This window comes from Pelodiscus sinensis, chromosome 29, assembly GCF_049634645.1.
Source record: "Pelodiscus sinensis isolate JC-2024 chromosome 29, ASM4963464v1, whole genome shotgun sequence".
Classification (NCBI taxonomy): domain Eukaryota; kingdom Metazoa; phylum Chordata; order Testudines; family Trionychidae; genus Pelodiscus; species Pelodiscus sinensis.
The window spans coordinates 10,867,688-10,894,912 of record NC_134739.1 but is presented as its reverse complement, the minus strand read 5'-3'; the positions used below and the strand labels follow the sequence as shown (position 1 = coordinate 10,894,912).

At 54.3% G+C, this 27,225-nt stretch overlaps 1 protein-coding gene across 3 annotated transcripts; it reads left to right on the top strand.

The window, feature by feature from the left end:
* The first annotated feature begins 180 nt into the window (after positions 1-180).
* WIPF2 (WAS/WASL interacting protein family member 2) lies at positions 181-27,225 on the top strand. Of its 3 annotated transcripts, XM_075911542.1 has the most exons (9): positions 215-334; positions 10,280-10,472; positions 16,968-17,095; positions 17,881-18,013; positions 18,507-18,620; positions 19,324-19,986; positions 20,997-21,206; positions 22,807-22,908; positions 24,025-27,225. In XM_075911542.1, exons 3-9 carry the CDS (start codon positions 17,033-17,035, stop codon positions 24,063-24,065), a joined length of 1,326 nt encoding a protein of 441 aa, XP_075767657.1. In that variant the 5' UTR covers positions 215-334; positions 10,280-10,472; positions 16,968-17,032; the 3' UTR covers positions 24,066-27,225. The 3 variants fall into 3 exon arrangements, with proteins under 3 accessions (XP_075767656.1, XP_075767657.1, XP_075767658.1); XM_075911541.1 differs by lacking the exon at positions 10,280-10,472 and having other exon boundaries at positions 181-334; XM_075911543.1 differs by lacking the exons at positions 215-334; positions 10,280-10,472 and adding an exon at positions 1,497-1,745.

Here is a 27,225-nt window from a genome sequence, read left to right as displayed (position 1 = left end):
AGCCTCTGGGACTACTTATGACCTTTCCTACGTGGCCGTCTCTCCTCGTTCTCTGCGTCTCTTTCCTCATATTGCCTCTCTCCGAGACGCGCCAGTGAATGACCTTCCCAACATGGCGCCCGCAAGCGCCCCCGCGCGTTGAGCGTCCCGTCGCGCTACGATCGCTTGCGAAGGGAGGGGGGGCGAGGGGGCGTGTCGTCTTCCGCACATGCGCACAGGAGTCACCGGCCGCCATTTTGTTTGGCCGCCGCGGCTGGGGGCCGGGGAGGTTCGCTCAGTTCCGGGTTGGCGGAGGCAGGAGGCCCCGGCACGGAGCGAGCGGCGGCGGCTCCGGGTGAGGAGGGGCCCCTCCCCCGCCGCTGGGGCTGCGACGTGCCGGAGCCCAAAGGGCGCCTGGCGGCGCGCGGGCCGGAGAGATCCGGCGGGGGGAGGGGCGCTGGCCTGGGGGCTCCCGCAGCTCCGCTTCCCTGGGGGCCCCTCCCCCCGAGCCCGCCCTTCCTGTGAACGGCCCCGGCTCGGGGGGGCTCGAGCTCTGCCCCCCCCGTTCCCGGGCCACGGGCCCAGCGCCCCCGGGGTCCCTTTGCGGGGGGGGGCTGGTCCCTCTAGGCCCGCGGTGTCCTGGGACGGTGCCTCCTCCCAAAGCCCCTGAGACCCCCCCCCGGGCCTGGCCGCCCTGAGACCCCCCCCCCCCAGCCTGGCCGCCCTGAGACCCCCCCCCCCCAGCCTGGCCGCCCTGAGACCCCCCCCCCCCGGGCCTGGCCGCCCTGAGACCCCCCCCCCCCGGGCCTGGCCGCCCTGAGACCCCCCCCCCCAGCCTGGCCGCCCTGAGACCCCCCCCCCCAGCCTGGCCGCCCTGAGACCCCCCCCCCCCCGGGCCTGGCCGCCCTGAGACCCCCCCCTCCCCGGGCCTGGCCGCCCTGAGACCCCCCCCCCAGCCTGGCATCCCTGGCGCCCTGAGCGCATCCCCCCAGCCTGGCTGCCCTGAGAGCATCCCTCCAGCCAGGCTTCCCTGGTGCCCTGAGAGCATCCCCCCCAGCCTGGCATCCCTGGCTGCCCTGAGAGCATCCCCCCAGCCTGGCTGCCCTGAGAGCATCCCCCCAGCCTGGATGCCCTGAGAGCATCCCCCAAGCCTGGCATCCCTGGCGCCCTGAGAGCATCCCCCCAGCCTGGCTGCCCTGGCGCCCTGAGAGCATCCCCCCAGCCTGGCCTCCCTGGCTGCCCTGAGAGCATCCCCCCAGCCTGGCCTCCCTGGCTGCCCTGAGAGCATCCCCCCAGCCTGGCCTCCCTGGCTGCCCTGAGAGCATCCCCCCAGCCTGGCTTCCCTGGCGCCCTGAGAGCATCCCCCCAGCCATCTCCCACCCTGGACCTTCTGTGCCTGCAATGGGCCTGGCCCCTCGCCCAGGAATGATACGGACAGTGAGTCGGGGGGCACCGGATTTCCCTGCTCTTCATCCGCTCTCACAAGGCCCCCTGCCCAGCCTTTCATCTTTACCCAGGCCAGGTGTGCGTGCAGATGCGGAAGAATAGGTGGACACATCTCCAGGCTCACTTGCCTACCTGCCCTGGGTTTGTCTGTGCGGCTGGATTTTAAGGACTGGGCTTCGTGGGAACACCCCGGTGTCCTCCCTAGCCTGGGAGCCGGGTGATTCTGACAGTCTGGTTGCAGCCAGGGAGCGGTTGTGGTGCATGCCAGGCCTTCTCCCTTTTCTCACAAGCGTCAGCTCTTGGCTGCAGTTAGAGGCCAGGTAACGGCTGGGGGTGGACCGATATTATCTGATCCGATCTGGTAAATTGTGCATTGCTGTGGTTCTAACTGATCATGTGATAGCCTGGTCCCTGCAAGGAAATGCTCAGTATTGATCTTTAATGTATGCTCCCCCCCCCCCCCCCAGCTTCCTGCTCTGTGAGCTCAGGGGCTCTGCGCCTCCATTGCCAATCAATGGGGTGTCCAGTGCAAAGTCCTTGTTTTAAGCCAACCAAATAGAAGGCAGCCGATTATTTGCCATTTTTCTTTCATGGCTTGTAAGAAGCAGTTGTCCGGCTGTGGGGTAAGCCCTGTCCTCTCCAATATCCTTGCTCTGCAGAATTATTCCTGTCCTCTGTTCTGTTTTTCCCCGAGCAGAGACTGTGGCTCTTACCGGGCGTTTGTCCACCTGGTGTCTTGATGCCCCCAGATAATCTGCAGGGGTCCAAAACAGGAGGAGGGGCTATGAAAGGGCTGCAGGTTGGGGGCCGTGTTTGGGAAAAATCTCTCTCCCCGGCCTGAGGGTCTGCCAGGTGCTTTGGCTTTGAGCTTTCCCTTTTCACTGCATTTTGTTGGCATGCTCCTCTGTTGGCAGCTGATTGGTGGGCATGCTCTCCCTCACTTGGCACTGCAGGCTAGGTGTGAGAAGCAGCCGTGGTGGGGAGTGGTCAGGGCTGAATGGGGGGGGGGGATGCTGTCAGTTGGGGTGCGGAGCAATCAGTGTATTGCAGGCAGTGTGGCCTGGTGGGTAAAGCACTGGGCTGGGATTCAGGAGACGTGGTTCTACTCTGGCCTTCTGTGTGACAGAGGGCAAGTCCCTGCCTCTCTTTGGGCCTATTTCCCCCTCCAGGGAATGGGGCAACGATATCGCTGTGCTTCGTAGAGTGCTGGCGGGTGGGATAAGGTGGGATTCCTGGTGCTCCGGAGGCTGTAGTGAGTATGTTCCAAATTGCGGCTTGAGCTCGCTTCCAAACTGACGCATCTGGAGCGCCTCTCTCACAAATCCCTTTACTGTTGTTAAGCTGGGAATAATCCATCTCCGCCTCAGTAGCTGTGAGGAGCGGATTCCTTTCGGGAGAGACTACGGCCCCCTTTGCAGCTGTTCGGGAGCCTTGGCAAGCCCTTACTTCAGGGCTGCCCAATGGGACGGGATGGAAACAGATGTGAATCGCTTGTCATGATCAGCGGATAAATGGATGCACCATCCCTGGCACCTGGAGCGCCCTTCACAGGCATTGCCAACAGCGCCTTGCAGACAGCTGGCCTGTGCATGCAATAATTCCTTGCTGAAATGCAGGTGTTGGACATGGAGGGGGAGGAAGAGGCACCCTCCAGGCCAAGACCGAAACGGTCGCGCGCAGCTGGCATGAGCGAGAATGGGGATGTTACAGCTTCCTCCCTGGATTGTCCAGGTGTGCTAGAATGGTGCTGAGATGAGGAAAGAAGCATCACAAGGGTGAGTCCCTGAAAGGAGCCACTGCGAGAGCAGATTGCACGGCCGTATGTGGCTGGGCATGTTTGGAAAGATGCTGGGAACCCCAACGGCTTTATCTAGGGCCCCTTGTTGAGCCGTCAGCCGTCTTGGCTCCTGCTTTGCCTGTGATGGGCTGCTCCTGATCGCTTTGATGTGGCCCAGGGCAGCCCTGCTAGAGAAGGCCACGGGTGCTCGGCAGAGGGGACTCCCCTTCCCGAGAGCGCCTTGGCTGCTGCTGGAGAAGCCATGGCAGGTTCAGTGCCAGGTGCGAATTTGTCCGGGAGGATTGAGTTGGGTGCTGTCAGAGGCAGGCCCGCCTGAAGAGTGTCGCCTGCAATCGCGTTGTGGTGCCGTGCCTTATTGTGCGTGTCACAGCGCTGTGCGCCTCTGCTCGCTCATGGAGAGTTTAACGGGAACACTGTTGTGACGGCTTGGAGCACTTAACGTTTAACCGGTTAATTAAACGGGATTTTACATCCCTACTGGGTGCGCCACTGAGCCTGCCAACTTGGCCTCAGGGCGCCCCACCCCTCTGTCCTGCTGAGCCAGAAGCTCTGGTCTCCCCCAGCCAAGGTACAGAGCTGGGGTAACAGCCCCCCAGAAGAGCAACACAGAACTCCACTATAAGGCTGTTTCAGCATCTGTGCTGCTCTGCTGGTGGGGAGGGGGCTGTTACCCCAACTCTGTGTTTGGACTGGGGGAGACCAGAGCTTCTGGCCCAGGAGGGTGGGGTGATGGGTGTGCCTGAGGGCAGGGCTCAGTGGCACGGCCAGCACACCAGGGAACAATCCCAAAGTGACCCCTGTGATCCAACCTGTCAATACCAGTCAGCTGGGCTTTTGCTGCCAACTATTGAATGACATCATAGGAGTTCGCCTAATTCCTGCCGTGTGTGGAGTAGCTGGGGTGCTCCAGATGTGCTCAGCTGTATTGCCCCTCTGCTTCAGGGGGCTGATGGAGCCTGAACCCCTGTGGCAGTGAGCTGTGCCCTGGGCCAGGAGCAGCCGGACTGGTTGCTTCCTAAACAGAGTGTCGACACCAGGCTGGCTTAATTGACTGTCTTCCCCTGTCACTGGAGCTGTTTTACTTGTTCGCAACTTGGTGCTAAATCAAGGCCCTGCGTTACGTTGCAGACTGTCAAGTAATGCAGTGTGTGAATTTTGGAGCTCTCAGCAGTGTGCTGTCTCTGCTGCACTGGCTGCGGGGTATTGGAGCCTGCTCCGGAGTTCAGCTGTTACTCGCCATGTCTACACTGCAGCTGTTCTTGTGCAAAAATTTGCCAGGTGTCTACACTGCATGCTCATTCTTGCGCAAGTAAATTTACAGTACAGTGTCGGAAAACAGGGCTTCTTCCGGAAGAGTTATTCCTCTCCCCACGAGGAATAAGCCCTCTTGAACAAGAGCTCTTCCACAAGAAGGCAGTGTAGACAGGCAACATGCTTTTCTTGCGCAAGAAACCCCTATGGCTACAATGGCCATCAGAGCTTTCTTGCACAAGCGCAAGAGCGTCCATGGCAGTGTGGACGCGCTCTTGTGGAAGACCTTTTGCACAAGAACTCTTGCGCAAAACAGTTCTTCCGCAGTGTAGACGTAGCCACTGGGTTTTCTGTTCTAACTGGATTGGGTCTTTGTGCCTTGTCTTGGAAGTGAGTCGGGAGGAGAGGTGAGGCTGCATGCTCCAGAGGAGGGCTCTCACTTCCTGGCGCTCTCTGCTTTCAAGCGGTTTTGTCAGGGCTTGGGGAAAATGGGCCGAAGTTCGATATCCCACAAAAGCAAACTCCTCGTCCCTCTCCTGACTTCCCAGCAGCAGTTCCTGCATCACTTCCCCCTCGCTGCTCCTGGGGCGCAGAAACAACGCTCCGGGGATGTCTATTCTACACAGTTTTTAGCCTCGAGGCTGTGTCGACACAACCCTGCCGCTACAAGTCAGCTGGTGTGAACGTTGTTGGCACGTTTGCTTACAATATACTTCCTCCCCCTATGGGGGCTGCTGCCGACAAAGCTGCTTTCACACTTCGCACACTTGCTGCGGCAAAACTTAGTCGTTCATGGCTGGGGGGCAGGGAGTGAGCGTTTCAGCACCCGTGAACGAGCAGAGTTTTGTTGATCGAGTGCAAGTGTAGCCATACCCTTAGTATTGGAGCCTTTCACAGAAGTGAGTCCGTTGCCCTCCCTTTTCCATAAGGATCTTGGAGTGTAATTGAATAGTCGTATAACGTTAGCAGTTACATGACTATACAATAGTCCCCAGGGGCGGGGCCGGCAGCCCGTGCGCTCCCAATCCCACTCATGGGGAACCCCCTGGCACCCCACACTGTTGCCTCTCTATTAGAGGCAGCCACGTGGGGTGGCAGGTGGGAGCCGGTCTGCGAAGGGAGCCAGTTTAAAAACCGGCTCCCCACGCATATTGGTTGCCTGTCGCTCCAGGCGGCTGTCTCTGATAGAGGCAGCAGGGCGGGGGGGTGGGAGAAAGGTGGCACCAGCTCCTGCCCGCCTGCCCCCCTACCCCGCCTTTCTAGGAGGCAGCCGGGGGAGGGGAGAGGTGGGTCCCCAGAGCCGGCACACACAAGGAGCCACTTAACAGCTGGCTCCCCGCCCGTATCAGCCTGCCCCCTCACCTGTGCTCTGCTGCCTCTCTATCAGATGCAGCAGCGCTGGAGTTGGGGGTACCGGTTCCCATCTTCCCCCCTCTTGCTGCCTCTGATTCAGTGACAGCAGGGGAGGACTGTGTGTATTCGACAGGCTTATCAGTTAATTGTGTAGTTGTCTACACACTGACATCCCTAGTTTCCAAATGGGGAAACTGAGGTACTTAGTGTGAGCCTGGGCAAGTCACAGACCCTGACAGTGGTGGAACCGGGCAGGTGATTTGGTCAGGATGAGTGAGAAGCTGCCGTTGTCCCTGATGAGCAGTGTTGCCATGTCATCTTGGATTAGCCCTGCTCCCGTTTCTCCAGAGTGATGCTCAGACACCAGAACAGCAGCAGCTCCCTGGGAAACGCTTCCAGCTCTGGGCAGCTGTTACGTGTCTCGATGCACAAGGCAGAACAGGACTCGGCTCAGTCCCAAGTGCAGACTCTTGTGGCCAGAACGGACCCAGGGTGGCTCCCGGGTCCCCTGAGCATCCGCGTGGGAAGCCCTCCAGCCGCATGCAGCTGCTCAACCGTAGTGTTGTGTAGACACTCGCAATAGTAACGGGAGGGGCTTTTTGGTCTCTGGAATAATCCACCTCTCTGAGATGTGGTAGCCAGGTTTCCACCTGGTGGTGTCCACACTGAGGTATCGGTGAGCTTAATGACGCCACACAGGGTGTGATGTTTTCCACACCCCAGAGCAGTGTAGGGAAGCCAGCCTGCCTGTAGTGCAGGTCCCCTACTGCCCTCCTCCAAGGGCTCGTGAGCAGAGCAGCACTCAAATGGAAGCCATTGGGAGAATCAGCGGTTGGTGTAGCGTGACCCCTTTCCATCTGCACAGGAGTGAAAAAGGTGACTCTGAAACTCTAGGGCAGGGGGTGAACACTAGTCAACACTGGGTCTGTGTCCCTGGGGGTCGATCCAGTCCTGCCCAGCTTGGGTGGTGTGACGTCCTTGCTGAACGTGACCGGCGTGGAGGGTGCTCCTGCAGTGTGCAGTTACACCCAGTGCTTGTCTGTGCTTCCGCCCCAGAGATCCCTGCCAAGGCTTGGGGTGTGGGTGCAGAGGAGCAAGGGCCCTTGGCCTGCCTGCCTTGGGTGAGGGTTTGAAATTCCAAGTCTGTCCTCCTTGCAGTGGCTTGGCTTTGTAACAGCTGGAATGACACGGAGGATCTGCGTGCGTGATGGGCATCTGTGGCTTCTATTGACTTCCGGGGGTGTGGGCCCTCTGAAAATCAGGGCAAAATTCTGTCCCGCCCACGCTCTAGGGACACACACCTTTACCTAGTTCCTAAAGCTCAAAGTGTAACCCTGTTAATTTAAATACCCCCCTTACCCAATTCCTAGGGCTCAGGGCGTAACTTCCTGCGGGGCTGCAGGATCTTTCACCCGTGCAAGAGCCTTACACAGTAATAGCCTTGCTCTATATACTAACAAATACCAAGCAACCAGCATACACATGCTCGGCACACAGGGCCTCGCAAATTCCCCCTGCTGGCCAGGCCGGGGCAGTCTCTCTGGATTCTGGTTATTGCACCTCACGGTCATGCAGAAAACTCTTGGCAGCTCTGATTTCAGTCTGTCTTTGAGGTGAATTCTCCCAGGTCTTTCCTCCTCCTTTCTGGTCCTTTCTTTCTGATCTCCTTGGATCCCAGCTGATAGTGAAACGTGAGGCCTGCTTAGCTAAACCATAACCAGTTATTTTACTAAAATGTTACCAACCAATCTTAACCTATTGTAACACAATTCTCTACCCAGTTATAGCCCACCACTGTAATTGATTTACACCTAGAAAAATTAATTAGACAGCAGACAGAAACAATTAAAACCAGACAGATCATACAGACAAACGAGGACAGTGGGGACCATGATAACAGAATGAGGGTTTCACAGCCACAGCTATTGATAAAGACTTTTCTTGCCTGACTAAATCCTATTAAACAACGTTTTCTTTGCCCATCTTGAGATGTTTCTTTATCTGGAGACAGTGGGGGCCATTAGCTCAGGGTTTCCTTCTAAACAGCCTGGTGTGACACTGTTTTAATACAGTTTAGATGGAATGTTGGGTGTGTAACTCCCTGCTTTTCAGTTCACGGCTGCTGCTCTTCCAGTCTGGTTGCAAATGAAGTACTTCCAATGTGGAGAAAAAAGGCCTTATCTTTACATGGTATGGGCCTAAGTAGACACCTGAACTCTCCCCCCCCCCGCCCCCCAAGATTGAACAGCGTAGCCCTGGTCCTCTACCTTGAGAAACTGAACTTGGTCTTAGCAACTTCCGTTGGTGCTGTTAAAATCATGTTATGCTGACACTGTGGTGCTAGACTCGAGTCTGGTGCCCTGCCATCCGGGGAAGATTTTCTCTCTGAAGAAGGAGTCTAAACTGCTCTAAAGGTTTAATAGAAATTTAACTCCTAGCGAGGAAAATATTTTTTCTTGCTTGCTTGCATGAAGAAACTATAAGTCCAGTTACCAGCCTAGTGCAGGCTGGTACAAGTCATGAACAAAAAATTAATTGCTAGTCAGTAAGCAATAAATCATTCACCATTTTGGAACATTTTACAAATTAATTAAACAAGATAGTGGCTTAAAATGAACCTGCATAGTTATAGATAGCAGATCCTCCTAAGCAGCAAAGTGATGGACCAGATCTGGTGTAGAAATGCTACTGAGTTGTAAATCAACACGTGTTAATAGTTAGAACAGATCAGCCAATTAGGATGTACTTTTGTTTAGAAGAGAGCCAAAGTCCCAGTGGCAAAGACAAGTTAAACCTGTCTGAGACAAACTTAAACAATAACAAATGGTCTGGTAGCACTTTATAGACTAACAAAACATGTAGATGGGATCATGAGCTTTCATGGGCACAGCCAATCTTCATAGTCTATAAAGTGCTACCAGACCATTTGTTGTTTTTTAAGTTTATCCTGTACAGACTAACTTGGCTATCCCCTGAAGCCTGTCTGTGACAGGCAGGTTTTGCATTGAGTGATTGAAATCAGTAGAGCTCTGCGTGGATACAAAAGTTGTATCCACAGCGGCAAAAATGAGCTGCGGGTATCTGCCTCCATGTCCACGGATTTGCAGGGCTCTATACATCAGTCCACGGGGCTGGGTATTATCTCTAGGCCGGGAAGGGTTGAAGTGTCACTTTCACCCTGTGTTAACACAAGACCTTTCTTTACACTTACTCAGCCCTTGCAAAACGCTCGCCTCTGCAACTGCAGTTGTGGCCCTATGACCTGCTCGTTCAACTCTGTTAGCTTCACTTTGCCTGAGTAAAGGCTGCAAGATTGTCTTAATGTATTGGTCCCTTGTTATGCGCAAAGGCCTATGGCTAAGACAGGTTATGAATAAAATGATTTGGGAGTCCATGTGGATTATCTGCCACAGGTGGCAGGCAGGTGCTTCCATATTGCGCCTTTCCTGGAGCGCATAGATAGTGGTGGGGATAACAAAATGCTCTGCAGGCTGGATTGCAGGGGATGGGGGGACTTTGCTGTCGTGCCATAGGTATAGAATTGCACATTTGTGCCATAGAGCAGCCATGTTGATCTTCCAGCATAAAACTGGGCCAAGCATACTGCTTCTGTGGCTTCAGAACTGACAAACCCTGAGCATTTGTGTGAATGGCTCCGTGCAACTCATAAGTGCTGAATCGATGAGCATCGCTCTTGCAAACCTGCTCCTAATTGCCTGCGGGCTGTGGAACTGGTTTAGAAGCAGCTGCGTTTGTAGCCATTTAGATTTAAGAAAACACACAGCCAACTGTTTCCTGCCTGCATCGCTTCTCTCTTGTGAGACCATCTCACCGGGTGGAATGCCATTAAACAGTTCCCATAATGTTACTGTTGTAGTTACACAAAATGAGTTGCGCTGCACGCCTGCTCCTTGCCCTGCGTCGTCTGGATTATAAACTGGTCCATCTCTGCTTGGCCCCTGCCTAGGAAAGCCCTACAGATATTGACTGTGTCCAATATTGACAGGAGCCTGGTTTTGTGAGGTTGCATGAAAGGATGAGACCGAACTCTCCCCCTTGTGAAAGAGAAGGATGCGAGGGACTGTAGAGGCCAGCACTGCCTTCCAGCCGGTGAATCACTACTAGAAAGTGCAGGTACAGGGAGGCAGGCAAACCAGCATGTCCAGTCCCTTGTGGCCTATGGGATAAAAACCAAAGGCTAGCAAATGGAACGAGCTAAAGGCCAAGGAGCTCCCTGGAACAAGAAGGACTGTGAAGGGATCTTGAGACATGCTCCAGAGACAGCTCGTCCTTACTGGAGAAATCTGGGTGGGAATGACTCAAACCGATGAGAATAGAACGCATGGGAATGAGGAAGAGCAGTCTACAAACCAGTGCACAAGGGTCTACACTGTGTTGTCATAGCCTGCAGCAGGGTCAGCTGTCGTGAACTGGCCTTGGTGTTCATTACAGTGTGGACATGTGCTGAGAGCGAGTGGCAGCAGCACTGGCTGGGACTGGCCATCGTGGGGCCGAAGAAAAGATCACCAGCGAGGGGGCAGGAGGTGAAGTTCCCTGCAGCACCGTGCCCAGGCAGGAGGGGGATCCCTAGAGGCGAAGATGTTCTCATACAGACCCGTAGCACCAGAGCTCTGGAAATCTGCGGGTATGTGCTTTATGTTCGTGAATGCAGCTGTGGCTGTCCGCAGCTCATTTTTGTGGCTACAGATACAAATTTTGTAGATAGAGCCCTGTAAATTTGTAGGTACCCACTTTATATCTGCAGGTATCCACATCCACGTATGTGGATGAATCTGATATTCACAGATCACTTTTGCATATACGGATGCAGATACAGTTTTTGTCTCCACGTAGGGCTCTGCTTAGCACCTTTTGAAAATCCTGTCAGCCTAGCCAGTAGCATCTCTTGTTTCTGCATTGCTCAGCGCGGATTCTGATTTTATTTGACATTCTCTTTGCATGGTAGATTCGCCTCTTGCACCTAACTTCTGCTCTGAAACAGTTTTCCTTTCCTGTACCACTAGATGGACTACACAATAGCTCTTTTCTCTTTCTGATTGTGTGAGTTTAATTTATTCAAAACGTACAAGTAACTATTAAAGCTCTTAGTGGCAGGGGAAGTTAGATCATCAGCATTTGCTAAAGAAATGTCACTTTTAATTGAATTATAAGCTACGAACTTGAATCAAACATAAGGTCCTTTTTCCTCTTGTAGCATATTGTTTGGTTGGCGGCGTGGGTGGTGCCATCAAATGCATCTCCCTTTCCCCTCCCCAGATGCCTTTATGGGGTCACACAGTCTAACCCTCAGCTCTCGATTCTGCCTCCATTTCCTGTTGTCAGTGAAACAATCAGGAGAGAATTTTTAAAAAATAAAATGTAGTTAAGAAAAGTCCTCTTGTTAGTTTCCGTCACATGCATTCCCATCCCTCTCTGTGCCTCAGGGGTTGTTCTGTGGGATGGGGGGAGGGAAATCCCTAAGCCTTTATGGGAGGGGTGTTTCCTGCCTTCGGGTTTGCTGTTTCCTTTGCTTCTGTTTGATATGATGACCGGATTCCTTGATCCTGCTGACATGTTTCCTTTGTGAAATGAAGAAAGTTAAGATTTCTGGAAAGCTGTTAACACTCTGCTCAACTCGGCAGTCCTCCAGTGGGCCAAAGCTCCTGCTCAGGTGCAGAGTGGTTTTTAACAAACCTTGAACTAATAAATGCACCATCAGTGTGTCTGGGTTGTTAATAATTCATGGTGAGTGTCTGAGTCCTGTCGGGCTGAAGCAGGTATGTCTGCACTCAGAGATGGGCCCACGTGTCTGAGAAGCTCTGAATTTTAAAGGATTTATGATCCATTTTTAAAAGCCCAGCTGACCCTATATTCTGAGACATTGTGCAGAGTAAATGAGTTATGTAGCAGCCATGGTGCTCTTCAGAAACAGAATTGGGAATGTTGAACTTCCAGATTGGGTCTAGACTATTGGGTCGGGGATCTGGAATACTTTGGGGAGGTGGAAGAAGGAAAGTATGGAAGTGGTTTAATCTTGTGAATGGTCCAAAAGCTACTGTAGCTATCTCCGGCAATCAGCCTGACATCAGAAGGGTTGGAAATTTCCACTCTGATCTGCAGTTCAAAGCCACTGCCCTCCCTGAGGATGAAATGTTTGCTTCATCTTAGTTTGCAAATGCAAACAAGCCGCAGAAGCATTGTAGCTATAACACGTGCATCTGGCCCAGTACCCAAATCCCTTTGAAAATGAGGAACTGTGCATAGGACACATGAAAGGCACTGCTGCATCTCCAGTGAACAGTCCTGAGTGGCTTATAAAGGATCAGTACTGAATTCTGTAGAAAACTAGTTATTTCTCTTTGCAGCACATCTGGATCCACAGATATCTGGAAAATGCAGGCTTCTTCCTGCATGGATTTGAACTGCACAGGTTCTCCAGGGCTAAGCACAGTCGATCACTAAAATCCTATGGGCTTTTGAAGTTTGGACTCGTTATTCTTCACAAGGGTGAGGGAAATGACTTGTTCTTTAGAAGTGCTTGCAAATAGACCACATCTGATTTGGGTTTATTGGGCAGATGAATGAGTGTATCAGCTTTTCGGTGCGTTCTGACTGGCTACCATAAAGCATCTCTGTCAAAGGAAGCCGGGTTGCTTTTGCCATCCGAAAAACACTTCCCCATTCTGAGCTCTTGATTTTGTAGGTGGCAGCTGAAGAAAATGGGAAGATGCTACTTTTGCTTGTGTATATATAAAAGACAAACACGGCACATTTGTCTTTTTCTCTGGCTTACCTGGAGAGCATGGCGGTATTCTGTGTTACAGTCTATTCGGTGCCTTTGCATGGTGTCCTGCTTTGGGGGTCTCAGTTGCTTCCACCACAAACCAGAGGCTGAACTGTATGAAACCCTTAACCAAGTTTTTTGTTTGGAAACTGATCTTCATGTTTAATAAAGAACACGGGAAAAGAAATGCTGGAAATCAGCTATCTAAACTACTTTGTGTTAGAAGGGTGCGTTTTCCATAAGGCATAGTCTTAACATTAAGGATCTGTAAGCATTGCTCTGAGAAACTCCGTTTTGTAACAGCTGTGTTGACTGTCTTTGTGAACGTAACACAAGATGTCTGCTTTTCGTATGACTCCAAGATCTAGATTACTTCAGCATTCCTTCTTGGAGTTCTCTCCTTGTTGCTCTTGGCATAAAGTAACCATGCTCCAACAGGTGGTTTTTGAGCTCAGTTGAATTCAGTGGTTCTTAATTTTAAAATTGACCTTTGCCGAGGTGTTTGCGGTGGTGGTGGTGTAGCAGTGTTGGTTGCGGGATGTTAGAGACACTTTTCCCAGACCTGAGGAAAGAGCTGTGTCGCTTCAAAGCTTATGTCTTCCAGCTGCAGAAGTTGGTCCAATAAAAGATGTTAATTCGCCTACCTTGCCAAGTAGTTAATTCATAATGTAGATTAGGCCACACGGTAAAATGAAGTAACTTGTCCGCTAGCAATTGAGCTTCCTTTTCTCCCCCAGTTGCTTTAGCTTCGACTCTCTGCCTTTTTTTTTTTTTCTTCTAGCACAGAACCTTTATTTAAAAGTCTGTTTTGGTATCCTGGGGTTTCTGCTCTGGCATGTGCCGTGCAAAGCGTTCAGAGATTAAAGTGCATCTGTAAGAACTGTTTGTCACTCTTTCCCCACTCAGCCCCACAGTTGCTAGGTTAATTCTGCATCGGGATCTTCCCTCTGTTTCGATTGCACATCCCACTGGTGAAATTGAGTAATGATCTCAGAGGCACAATGAGATCCAAGGGGTCTGAGAGAGGATGTGGAGGCAAGAGTGCCCTCATTTTATCCTGGGCTTTGCCGGTGATGTGCTTTTGTGACCTTAAATCATACGCTGTGTTGCTGTGCAATGATGGTAGCAGCTCTTTATCTAGGGTGCTGATTGCAGTAGTGTTGGCTGCTTCAGTCACATCTGAGCGCGGCTTGTGTTTGCAAGGCCATGCAGGATCGGTGTGTGTAATGTTCAGACTCTATGGGAAGTGTTGTGTTAGTCGAGAATTAGATAGCAACACCTTTCCTTGCATGTTCTACGCTGGTGATTCCATCAGGCTTGGTCATGCTTGTGGCAAGGTGCCGAACTCATTGGAGATCCATTCCATTGCTGATAAACTCCTCTCTAATGATCTGAATGTTCCTACAGGCCATGTATTGAGATGATGGGGTGCAGTCAGTCCCTCATGGATTGGCTGTCTGAAAGAGGAGGTGGTCTGCTGAGATACTTCAGATTGAATCATAAATCTCTTTACCTGGTGCGTGTTTCTCAATTGCTACTATTGGCTAATTAGCCCCAAGCTATTTACGTCTTCTCCTCCAAGCTATGAAATCACAATCCTGGGCTTGTGACATCACACACACACAAAAGCATGAGTTCATTTCAGGAAGGAGTGGGAACAGAAGTGATGCTAAGGGAGCTTCTGTTTAGAGACATCGGCAGGAGTGAAGGCAGCACAGACAACCCCGGCCAAGTATGTTACGTTATTTCTCCTGTCAAAGCTTGTTCTTGTTCAGATCTGCTCTTGTGTCTGGGTTCCTGTCTGAATGGATTTGATGTTTTACTCCAATCCCCTTGCCTCCTAGATTGTTGAGGACAAGGTGGGTGAGGTTGGGTCTCTTACTGAGCCAACCTCTGTTGGTGAAAGAAACAAGCTTTTGAGCTTATTTAGGACTTTTCTTTGGGTCTTGGATTAGAGTCTGAAAAGTTCAGAGAGTGTAATAGCTCCGGCTGAGAGAGCGTTGCCTGAAAGGGCGTTAGAGTAGCTGGATTGTGGCACTCACTTGGTGTGCTGTGTTCAAACAAGAAATCTCAGTATTTAAAGAGACACTTCTATCTGCTTTTTTTTGCATAGTAATGATTCAGCGACCACTTAGTATCGCTGTAAAAGAAAGACTTAGCGGGAAAGTATTTGTCTCGTCTCTTTATTTTTTATGCTTTTAACAGTGGCGGTAGGGTCAGTTTCACTCTTTCCCGTTTTCTGTGTGGATCTTTCACGCAGCCAGCACAGCATGAATGGGAGATCTTTTGAGAAGTGGTTGTAAAGCCACAAATATTGGCATGTGGGCTCTCGGGCAGGGAAAATCCTTTAAATTATGAACGCTGGTGTTTGAAATTGACTCTTTCAGTCTGTTGGGGCCACTTTAAAGGCAGGACGTGTAAATAGTCGGTCTAGAACCGCCCCGATTTGCTCTGATGGCTTGGAAGGGAAGGGGTATTGTGGGTATGACGGGATTCTGTGAATTAGTATGAAAAGAAATGAACACAGCTTAGCTACCAACACAAGACCTCATTTATTTAGACAGTACAGTTTGCCTGACTTGTAAATTGTACTGTAGCTCATCTCCTAGAAACAGCGCAGTCTTGTTACAAGTTTTCCTTGCAAGGTAGGAAGTTAGCAACAGATACTGCAAGGTTGGCCAAGGTTAATTTTCTGTGTTATGAAGTATGTGAACTCTTGTTGTGTCATGTAAATGCCTGTTAAACCCTTTGGTTCGCTTATGTTGGGATCTGGACGAGGGATCTGTGGTCTACATGCTTTCAAATGTAAATACAAAATATTGAATGACCGGGTATTAATACCAGACCTGTTTTTTATATTGGAGGCTCTCTGCCAATGAGTATTTTTGTGCTTTTCTGCGCTGGTTCTGCTGTGTGAAGTTTTCCTCCTCCCAATTTTTGGCTGGCGCACGGGTGACTCCCGGTTTGACAAGCGAGTCCTGGCATTTGTCACATTCCAATTCCATTAGCCGCCACTGTTGGAGTGTTTTAATTTTGTAATGTTATGTAGTCAGACTAATGGCTCTGGCAGGTATCGGTGTCTTGTAGTCACCTGGTGACTCACCATCTTGTGCCTTGATCTACTTCCTGAGGTAAATGTTTCGTTGTAGGCGGTGGATGGTTTGTGCAGGCTGTGAAAAGCCAAGGTTATATAAAGGCCTAAGAGGTGCTGATTTGCATTGTGCTAGGCAAGCTAGCTCTGAAGACAGTGTGCCACTTAAGCATTGCTGTCAGCTGTTTTAAATGAGGAGATTGCTCTATGCACAGTTAGGCTGTGAAATACGCTCCCATTGGGCACTTTGGGATCATAACCTCGACACTACATCAGCTTTTCAGGCACTTGGCTGGCCCGTTGGGACCTGAGCCCTTCTGGAAATCTGGCATTAATGCTTGTCTCAGGGAGTGGCTCAGGAAGAAGAGATTTACCCGGCTGTGACCGAGGGGTGCGGACGCCAGGTCGCGTCCCTCTCCCGTGCTTCCAGATGACGATTTACACTGTAAAAGATGTTGATACATGCGTGGCTTGCAGCTCCCAGCCGGGAATTCTGCAGCGTTCGCTCTTGATCAGTCCCGATGAGCTGTAGGTGTCCCGGGCCTGTTGCATCCCTGTGCGAGTTGCCTCCTGATGAGGAGGAAGCCGTGTAGATGGCCTGGGAGGAGGATCAAGGCAGCTGGTTTTTTCCTTTCTGAATTGAGACGATCAGGTTAAAAATGAATTGAAGTCTGGTGCACTCGCCTGTTGATGCTTCCTGTCAGGGATGCGAGTGGTTAACCGGTAAACATCACCCTTAATAGGAGATGTTTACCACTTGCAGTTAACCAGTGGGGGGCTCCAGCCTGGGGTCCCTCCAGCCCCACTCCTCCCCCCCTTTAATCAGGAAGTAAGTGTTGATCCTTCTTTGCTAGGGACCTAAGAGCAGGCCCAGAGAGAGAGTCTGGGGGATACCCCGGATTCCTGCAGATGGCAGTTGCTTCTCCAGGAATCTTGGCACCGATCTCACATCTTACGCTGGCCAGGAGGAGGCGCTCGAAGCTCTCAGGTGTCGCTGTCCTGTGGCCAAGCCCTCGGAGAAGCGTCTGCTGGGCCAGAGCTGCAGGGGGACGTCGGTGTGGCACCGTGCCTTACAGCTCTGTGCTTGGCATCTGCCCACGGTTCGGTCCCAGGGTGCCGCGTTGTCATGGCAGCTCAAGTGCGGGAGTGGGGTGCCCTGGAGAATGTGGCCTGCTTGTGCCAGTTGCCCTGGCTGGGCCCACCACTCCTGCTGCGGTGATGCTGACAGGGCCTGGAGCCCCTAACTGGTTCTGTCTGAATTCCAGGTACATGAGGGATCAAACGCTCCACGGACACTACGCAGACTGAGCCGGCCAGGAGAAGGGGAAAGATGCCGATCCCTCCCCCCCCTCCACCGCCTCCCGGCCCCCCTCCACCACCAACTTTTAATCAGGTGAGCGCCCCCCCCCATCCCCCCTTCCCGGGGCTAGTTCTATTCTGCCTGACTCCTTCCTTTCTCCAAGGGCGATGGGGTCGCTCCCCTTTGGGCTCAGCCAATGCCCGTGTACCACGAATGATGCTCTGCAGAGGGATGTGTCAGTTAAGCAATGCCGGGGATGGCTCCCGGCCTGGTGATTCTGTCTGTCTGCCCACAACAGTGTCCTCTTGGGGCTCAGCTGGGTGGCCGGGTAGTGTGTGGGCACGGCCGGATTTCCCGATGTTCATTGGCAGAACTCCTGGAGCGAGGCGGGGCCCTGCGAGGGCGAGGAACATTTTGGGACCGTGGGGGAGGAGACGAGGGACGAGAGGTGGCCAGTGGGCCAGCGGTTCCCTCGCCTGCCAGTTGGGAGTGGCCCTGCTTCTTCCAAAGCCAGGTGTAGCTGGGCAGCGGGTGATGTGTGAGCTGCTTCTGCAGGGCTGCTGCCTCTTTACTCCCCCTCTGGTCCCAAGTGGCCCCGAGGGAGAGCAGAGAATCTCGGGGTGGTTGAGAGGCCCCTGGCGGAAACGGGGACACTCTCGTGCCTGGGGTAAGGAGGAGGGCGACTGGAGCAACGTTCCTCTTGTGGGCTTTGGGGGGGATCTGCCCGCTTGTGCCTGATGCTGAGCGGGAGGGCTTGAAGCAGGAAAGGACGGCGCAGCCCCTGGGGCTGCCATCCGGGCCGGAATGGGAGGCTCAGTCCGCCGTCGGCCTCCCGTCACTGACGCGCTTTCTCTCTGCAACGCTCCTCCCATCTCCAGGCCAACATTGAGCCCCCCAAGCTGAACCGAGACGAGCAGCGAGGCCGAGGCGCCCTGCTCCAAGACATCTGCAAAGGGACCAGACTGAAAAAGGTGACGCAGATCAATGACCGGAGCGCGCCCGTCCTGGAGAGTGAGTACGCCGGGGGGGTGGGCCCAACCGGCACCGGGGCTCCCTCCAGCTGCACTTCCAGCCCCTCCCTCAGGCGCTCCTCTGGGCTGCTGCTGGGAAGGGCGTGCGGTTGTGAAACTGCAGCCGCCTGGCCCAGTTGGTCTCCCCCCACCTCTTTGCTTAGAGGCTTTCGGCGCTTCCCAGCCTCACGGAGCCCCCATTCTGTAAACACGCTCCTGAGCCCCGCCCCCTGGCTGGGGCCAAGCTGGTGCCCAGCTGTCGACGTGCCAGTGATCCGCAGCTCCGGGACAGCCCTGGGAGGGGTCCGTTTCTAAGAGGAGAGGCGGGGGAGCGTGCAGAGCCTTCTAGGGGCCCTGCATGTCTGCCTGGTGCATCGTTGCTGGGGCCCGGCCCGTCTGGAGCTGGGATGCTCCACCTCAAAGCAGCAGGAAGAAGAGGGACCCCGTGGGCAGGAGCTGCATTAGGGACTGAGCGTGGGCCCCTCTCATTTCAGAACCCAAGGGAGGTGGTGGCAGCAGCTCCGGTTCAGCAGCGATCCAGCCCAAAGGGGGCCTCTTTCAAGGGGGCGTCCCGAAGCTCAGACCTGTGGGAGCAAAGGAAAACTCAGGTACCCAGTCGGTAACGTGCTGGAGAGCGAAATGCAGCCGGCGCTGCTGGGGGGCCGGGGCGCGTTGCAGCACATTGCAATGCACCCATCCCTGCGTGTGGGGCAACGTGGAGGCGTGGTTTGATGTGCTCCTTCCCAATGCCCCACCCTCACTAAACTCTGAGGCCTGACTGTTCTCAGAAGGGTTGGGGGGGTCTCGCACCATGGAGGAAGGGTTACTGGGCCTGGCCAGATGAACACAGGCCCGAGAGCCAAGCGCTTCGGGGTGTAACTCCCAGGTTTGACAGCCGTTCCGTCTGGGACTTTGCGCAAGCAATTGCTTGCCCTGTGCCTCCGTTTCCCCATCTGTCCCATGAAGGGCAGTGTGTCCCCTAGGCTGGGGTGAGGCTTGTCAGCATCCGTCGTGCCTCGGGAATGGCCGGAGGAGCACAAAGCATAAACAGGAGAACGTTAGTTTGCCTTTCTTCGGTGCGTGCACTTGGCCTTCAGGACCCGCGAGGGGTAGTAAGTGCTGCCTGCACTTCCTGTTCTCCTGGGCCTGCTGCTGGCATGAGCTGAGCGCTAGCCCTGCCGTGCTGTGTGTCCCCTTCCCACCAAGTGGAGCCCGTGGATTTTTACTTAATTCCAGCCCTAGGCCAGGATGGGCACCAGCTCGGACTCTTTCCCTCCTGTGGCAAGTAACCCAGCTTTCTGTCCGCTGCAGACAGCTCCTCCGGCAAGCAATCGCTGCAGGTGCCTGGCTCCCGATCTGCAGCCCCGAGGCCCCCGGTGCCCGTGAACAACAGCCGACCTCATGATGACTCCGACAACAACCGGGCTTCCCCTCCCGAGCTTCCCCGGATGCAGAGACCTTCCTTGCCTGACCTTTCCCGGCCCAACAGCACCAGCAGTACCGGCATGAAACACAGCTCGTCTGCCCCTCCGCCCCCGCCTCCAGGCCGCCGAGCCAACGCCCCTCCTGCACCCCCTGTGATGCATAGCAGCAAGGGGCCTTCCTACAACCGGGAGAAGCCGTTACCACCAACTCCAGGACAGCGGCTCCCCATGAGCCGGGATGGGCCCCCAGCACCACCCCCCATCAAGCCCCCCCCTTCCCCAGTGAATGTCCGAACAGGGTCCAGTTCTCAGAACCAGTCTCTAGCGCCCCCTCCGCCCCCCTACCGGCAGCCCCCAGGCGTCCACAATGGCCCTTGCAGCCCCACCAACGAGCTGGCGCCGGAGCTGCCTCAGAGACACAACTCTTTGCATAGGAAGACCCCAGGCCCTGTGAGGGGCCTGGCCCCTCCTCCACCCTCTTCAGCCTCCCCGTCGCTCCAGAGCAATCGGCCCCCTCCACCGGCCCGGGACCCTCCTAGCAGGGGAGCAGGTAAGAAGCCCTGCAACGCCCCCTGCTGAGCAGCCCTGGAGTTAGCGTGGGGAGAGGCTGCGGCTGGCTGCATCTGTGCGAGGCGAGAGGTGGGGGATGTGGAACCCAGCACCTGCCGTGGCTAAGGGGGGCGCTTGCTTGTCAGGCTCCGTGTGTCGGATCCCTGAGGGGGCCTGGCCTGCTCCCGGAACTTGTGCCTGGCGTGAGCACCCTCATTCACAGGAGCTGCCTGGGAGAGAGTCAGAGCTTCAGGGGCTGACGTCAGCCTTTCGGACGGTGGCTTAAGGCAACTGCACTTCAGGCTGTTAGCGTCTGCCCCTGGCGCTCTTGACTTCCCCCTCCTGCTCAGCTCTGCAGCCGGAAAGCGCAGCCCTCCGACTTGATCGTCCTCTTCAGTGCGCCGTCCCAGGCTGCGCCACAAGGCTGCAGTTCCACCTTGCCCAGTCACCAGCTCGGACCCCCTCGGTTGAGGCCCAGCTCCGGAGCTGGTGCGTTATTCTGGGTAATTAACCTAATTACCCACGAGCTGCAAATGTGTCCCGGCAGGGCGATAAGCAGCAGAAAGGGTTCTAGTAGGTACTTAGCCAGTTCTCGTCTGGCTGAATGGAGTCTCAGCTAGTGATGGGGAGGAGGCCGTTCAGAGCCTGACAGGTGACCTGCATGCTGGGATTTTGAGAGGGTGACCGCTGGGTTTGAACATGGACTCCCCCGCTGGCCGGAGGAGGGTTGGGCCTGGCGTGCTGGGTGCCCGCTGGAGAGCTGGCAGTGCCCTCTGAGCAGGCGAGGAAGCCAGTGCTGGGGGTGTTTCAGACGGCATGACGCACTAGAGCGCTGCCCACTCTGTGGCTGGACTAGCTGAGCCAGGGTTTGCGGGAAGCTGGGAGTGAGCGAGGGGCAGGATCGCTCCGTGGTGATGCTGTTCTGTTCATTCCCGCCGTGGCTGCTGCTGGGCCATCGGCCTGGCTGTTCCCGTGTCCTTATCTGGCCTGACCCCGGGGTTTCTATTGCAGCCCCCCCACCCCCACCCCCGCTGATTCGGAACGGTGGTCGAGACGCGCCCCCGCCCCCACCCCCATACAGAATGCACGGGTCATCGGAGCCGCTAAGTCGAGGGAAACCTCCGCCCCCCCCTACCAGGACGCCGGCTGGGCCGCCGCCTCCGCCTCCACCAGTGAGAAATGGGCACAGAGATTCCATCGCCACCGTGCGATCTTTCTTGGGTGAGTGGATGACGTGAGACCCCCCGAGAGAACCTGCCTCCAAACCGGCGTTGGCCTGCTTAGGCAAAGCAGGCCAGGTTCCAAACGGCCTCTACCCACGCTGCGTGTGCTGTTCTTGTAGGTCCTACCTAAACAATGTGTGAGCACCCCCTGCTGACTCTGCAGCAGTTCAACAATCATTTTGGCTGGGCACAGCGCAGTGCTGGCAGGTCGAGCCTTCCTGGCCTGTCTCCAGTGTAGGGATGTAACAGGAGTCAGTTAACGACAAGCAAAAGCTTATTGTCTAATGCTATAGAATATCTGCATTTCCCTCTCCCTGCCAGTACATTTGTTAGCAGCCTGGCCCAGTCCTGGCTTGCAACGGTTTCGGGGACCTGCCCCTGCTGTGGCTCTGCGTTTCAAGTGTATTAAGAGCCGGGTGGGCAGGCAGCCCAGCTCAGTTCTGGCTTGCGCTGGGTCCGAGAGCTCAGACCGTCCCCTCCCCCCTGACGGGCCACTGCCACCCCGCATGGCTGCCTCTTTCTCAGAAGGAGCTGCATAAGGCGACAGACAGCTGGTCCACGAAGGGAGCTGATTTTTAAACTGGCTCCCCTTGCGGACCAGCTCCACCCCCGGGGACTATAAGATAGTCGACTAACCGATACAATTTCATGAGGTTACTCGACTATTCAATTAACCGATGTTTGACATCCCTGCTCCAGTACAGTGCTGCCCAGAGAGACAGCAGCCCTGCTGTTAAGTCAGGCGCTTTCTTCCCAAGGGTCTTCTTATGGGGCTGAACTCCCCCTCCCCCTGCTCTGGGGTGGGACCCTACTAGTTCTGCTCCTCCCTTAGGGTTCTGACCCCCCCAGGGCCTCCGGTCTCTAGCTGCAGGTGGTCTGGCTTCTGAGAGTTGTTCTGGTAGGATTCTTGCTCCGTTAGAGATAAGGGAGGGTAAAATGGATGAATTTTCGGGAGTGGCGGGAAGCCCTGTGTTCCCTAGATGTGATGTCTATGCTAGCTAGAGGGATGGGAAACCTTCAGGAATCCCCACTCCTGCAGGGCACTGGGCTTAGCTATTGAATGAAAACCTGCCAGCCTTAAGCGGTGCCAGGCAGGGACACGCGGGAGCGGGGCAAACTCCTCGTGCCTCACTCTGGTACCTGAGTAGACTGGATCGAGGTCGGAGTGGTCAGTTCCTGGATTCACCCCGGCTGATTGTCCTGGGTTCCGTTCAGAAAATCCAGCGAGCGGCTTTGCAGCTAGCTCGCTGAATGGAAGGGCCCCAGTCGCGTCCCAGCGGAAATTCAGCCCCGTGTAGGGACTCGTCTGCCTTCGTAGGCCCACGGCTAGTCACATGGCCCAGGGAGACGTGGGAAGTTACCGGTGAAGGGAAAAATTCTCTGGTCCATTTGTACTGTCTTGCTTTAGCCACTTCTGTTCAGCTGTGCTCCCCCCGCAAAGCCCGGGGTCTCCATCTCCAGCTGTGCGGGAGGGAGAGCTTCTCTGGGGCTGTCCCATAGCACTCCCACTTGCAGCCCGCGATGCAGAACTCAGGGGCCCATTGACCTTTTCCCCCCTCATGCTGCCATAGTTGATTCACCCTTTTCCCTCTTCTCAGATGACTTTGAGTCCAAATATTCCTTTCACCCCGTCGAAGACTTCCCCGCTCCAGAGGAGTATAAACACTTCCAGAGAATCTACCCCAGCAAAACGAACCGAGGTAGGTGACAGACTAGCCGATGCTGCTAAAATATCCGCGTCTGCTTGGTGGAGGACTCCCCGGCACCTGCCCCACTAAACCGCCTGGCCGTATGGCCTCAGAGGGGAAGGGTAAAGCGCTGCTGAGCGTTGTTTCCCCCGCCTGGCCCTTGTCTTTCTATCAGCTCGGCTTCTCCCAGCCCAGGGGCAGGGTCTCTACCCACCCCCACCCCCCATTCACACCTGGGCTCTAAACCCAAAGGTGCCTCGATTTAAGCTCTTGGCTTGGGACCGTATTGTCCCTTCTACTCGCCCCCAGAGACCTGTCTCCATCAGTGTGGAGCTTCCAGGGCTCTGGCCTCCTGATCTCACCTGCTCCTGCAAAAGCCCGAGCTTCACGCTGGGCTCCTCCATTGCTCATTTGGGGCCAAGTGGCTCTTCACATCCCCTGGGTGGTGGGACCTGGGTAGGCTCCGTGGAGCCGCCTGAGCAGTGCTGGGCCTGGGAGGAGCCCTAAGGGGCTTGTTCTGCTCCCTTGTGTGCCAGAGCTGGGGCAAAAGGGCCTTGGCGGGGGAGCCACAGGCCTGTGTCTGGCATTCTGCCCCGGGGGAAGGGGAGTGAAGCTCCCCCACACAAGCAGCCCGGGACTCGGAGCTGGTGATCATTGAAGTCTGGAGCAGAAGTAGCTGCCTAAGACTAATTCCGGAGGCCCTCGGACTCTCCATACCAGGGGCTGTTGAAATATATTAGACTCTCCTGCCACCCCCCAAAAATAGCCTCATTCTCCAGCAGGTGCTGCTGTATCCTGCCCAGCCACTCCCCTGGCAGAGGCTCCAAAGCGCAGTCGGAGGCCAGTGCTTGGAGTGGTCATGGTGGCTCTGGATTTGCCTGTGCGGCAGTGGCTGGGTCTGTGGTCGCTGGACACAGAGCTCAGGCCCCAGATGTGTCACACTTTGGGAATTCCCCGGGCACCTGGGGGGTGTGGCCTGGGAATGCACAGACCTGGCAGGCGTTGGTGGCTGGGGAACGAAACTCGATGCGGCGGCCCGTGAGGAGACCTCCTAGCTGGGTGATCTGGCCACAAAGCTCTCCTGAGCGGCCTGCTGCGTTAAACTAACCAGGCTTCCTTGCCTTGCAGCGACCCGGGGGGCCCCGCCGCTGCCTCCCATCCCCAGGTGAAGTCCAGCTGCACAGTCTGGTTGTTCCTTGGTGAGGAGATGGACCTTCTCTCCTTCCCTTGAATGGACTTTCCCCGGCCTCCCTGCCCCTAGGTACCTGCATGAGCCGCTCCCAGTGTTTTGTTTTGTTTTTTCCAACTGTTGCAAGGAACAAACAAACCCGGATGAATCCACTCGCACCTCCATCTATGCATTTCATACCTGGACACAATGACTTGGCAGCAGGCACCTGGGTGAGTCCCTTCCTCCGCTTCTTAGCTGCAGATCCGCAGGCCGGGCCGGAAGGAGGCTTCCTGCTCCACTTGGAAGATCTGGGCAAAAAGACTCTTCTGGTCCATAAAGTTAATATAACGTAGGGCGACCTCTAAGTAAAGCAGACTAGCGTGTGACGGCTTTGGGGCCAGACCCCAGCGTGGTGCCCCATGCTAGGGCAGGGCGAGGGGGGTCAGAGCTGGAGAAAGAAGTGCAGGGAAAGGGGCAGGGTTTTAAATCGAAATGTCTTGAACACTATTGGCTGTGAACACGATACACTGATCAGGTCGGCTAACACGGCAGGGTGAGTAATGTTCTTTTCCCAAACACCCCCGGGGGTACAGCGAAGGGGACCATCCTGTCCCACAGGAACTCAGACCCCTGGGCAGAGCAAATCCTAGCCCAAGGTGTGCCGGAAGAGCCATTCCAGCAGGGATTGAACTGTGGCTGTAACGGGGAGGCTGCAGCAGCTGTGTGGGTGGGAGCTGAAAGTTTTCTTTGCCGTTCCAGGGCCGTGTTCTGCCTACGGTTGCTGTGCATGGCTGCACAGCTCTTCCTCAGTACATCATTGTAACAAATAGAGCGCTGCTAGCTCCCCCACCCCCCCGGCGGAGAATTTGACTAGACTAATCATTCCTGGATTTTTAACTTGGTCACAGCAGCTGCAAGTGTCTCCGGCTCACCCCCTAGTTAGGAGATGGATGGTAGCTAGTGGCCCATGGTGCGCCAGCTTGCCGTATTGGGAATGGTCAACTTAATCACGCTGATGGGATCCTGTGAAACACTGCCCCCCTCCCAGCGGGTGGCACAGCCCTTCCTGGCCTGCTGGGCGCTCTCGTTTTAATGCTAAATGACCAAATTCATAATTTTAACAGGAAGAAGATAATTGTTATAATGTTAATAAGCAAAAAAAATATGGACACCCTGGTAAATAGGTTTTAATCGGTGGGGGTGGAGGGAGATTGGGGTCCTCGTGTTCTGTGGGTTGTGTGGTTAGAGGGGATGTTTTCACACTATTTCTCACGAGGAGATTGCCTCGTTTGGCCAGACTAGCTAACGACTGTTCATCTTCCACGGAAGGATTTCTAATAATAATCATCCAGTATCTAGCTGCTGTTTTTGCCTTATACACTACTCTGTCCTGTTGGTACCAGATTGATGATTCTGTATATTGACTCTCTAACCTGGAGGGGGGTTACATTAATCATAGTTACTGATCTATTTTGTATGTTGTAAAAAGCTTGTAATATAGGATAAAGGTGGGCCTGTTGCAAGTATACTAAAATCCTCACCTTTAAACTGCTCTTTTTCTATGATGATGGAAATGTATCCTTTTTACGTTAGAACTAGGCAGCACTCATGTTGAGGACCGCTGCCCAGTTAAAGGAAATTTGGGGAAAGGGGTTGGGGTGTGGTTTTGTTTTTTGTTCTGGAGGGAAAAATATCTGCCCAGCTTAGCTGGCGGGAAGAGAAGTTAATGCACTGTGCATTTTTGTTTAAATAAATTTTTTTTTTAAAGGAGGAAAAAAAAAAGCCTTTCCCTGTAACATTTGCTCCCTGTAAGTCTTGTTTTGGAAGCAGAGGGGGTTCTTTTCAAGGGAAAAAATAAAAACCAATAAGCTTGAAATTGCATTTAAATAAAAACAATAAAGATGCCCCCGTCTGTTCAGATTGCTACTTCTGGGCCAAAGCACTTTGCTGTTAGGTGTTTCCGATGTTGCTGCGTGGCGTTGTACTTCCATTGCTCCTCTGAGACCCGCCTGCGTTTCCTGCATCGCCCTGCTGTGCTGTCTGTCCATCTTGGCCCTCATCAGCCCTTTTCTCCCCACTGACGGAACCAGCTTCGTAGCGGTTCGGGGAGTAGCTGACAGTTCTGCCCAACTGGTCTGTGACTCAGCCAAGGGTGCTGCTCTTGGCAGCTCACTGGGAGCCCGGAAGGGAGGCATGGAATTGCTAGGGTGGAGGAGAGAGGCAGAAGGAAGTGCAGAGGATGTCGTCGTATGCCAACGTGATGCTTCCTCAACTAGCCTGACCCACTTCACACCAGAAAAGACTGGTGACAAGAATTGGACCAAAACTTTGCTTAGCGTGACGTGGGGTTTGCTTGATTTTCCCGATCGCTTGAAATGGAGCCCTTGAGCCTGGGGGCTTCTCTAATAATAGACTCTGCAACAAAGAGGAGGGGAGTCTGCCCCTCAAGAGGTGCACGATCGCTTTGGATTCCCCAGCCAGCAAGACTGTGCTGTGTCCTCTTTGGGATCCGCTGGAAACAGAATTCCAAACAGTCCTGTTTCTTGGAGTCTTGCGCTGCCCCGGGAGCAGCTCCGAAGGGCTGCAGGAGGGAGGGGCTCGCTGAGGCTGCCGAAAGACACCCACCCGCTGGACGTAAACAAAAGGAAAAACTTTCTCCGTTCATGCTCACAGTGCCTTATCTGTGTCCAAAGCATTGCGGACTCCTCTCCATGTGTTTTGTGGAGTGAAGCAACTCGGCGTGCATCTTCCCACCTCTGCTGTTTGCTTTTCCTTCCATGGGCCTATTTCCAATCCCCACTTCTTCTTGACGGCAGCACCCTGAGCAGAAAGCTTCCAGTTTCTTGTCTCTTTCATTGCAGCCACTCCTCAGCATGGAAAAGCCCGAGTATCCGATGGCCCATTTGGAGAAATGCACCTGGCCTGACCTGTGGAGGCCGCATGGTTGCTGGATTTGTATAATTTATTGTGTGATTTGGGGTTGGTTTTTTTTTTCTGGTTACATTTTGCTTCAAGATTGTAGCCATCTCTCAAGGTGCGACTTCTCCCTGAGCGGATGAGCACTGTAGCTCGGACGTGGGCTGCCTCCTGTATGCTGCTTCCCGTCTCTCCTACATGCAATTCTTTAAAACCTCACTATTAAAACAGTAATCCCCGTG

What these genes read in the sequence shown, in the direction of transcription:
- WIPF2 (XM_075911541.1), top strand. Translation starts at nt 17,033, where the DNA reads ATGCCGATCCCTCCCCCCCCTCCACCGCCTCCCGGCCCCCCTCCACCA. An exon ending in GAGCGCGCCCGTCCTGGAGA is followed by an intron (nt 18,014 to 18,506) that starts GTGAGTACGCCG and finishes CTCTCATTTCAG; the next exon opens with AACCCAAGGGAGGTGGTGGC. An exon ending in CCCCAGCAAAACGAACCGAG is followed by an intron (nt 22,909 to 24,024) that starts GTAGGTGACAGA and finishes CTTGCCTTGCAG; the next exon opens with CGACCCGGGGGGCCCCGCCG.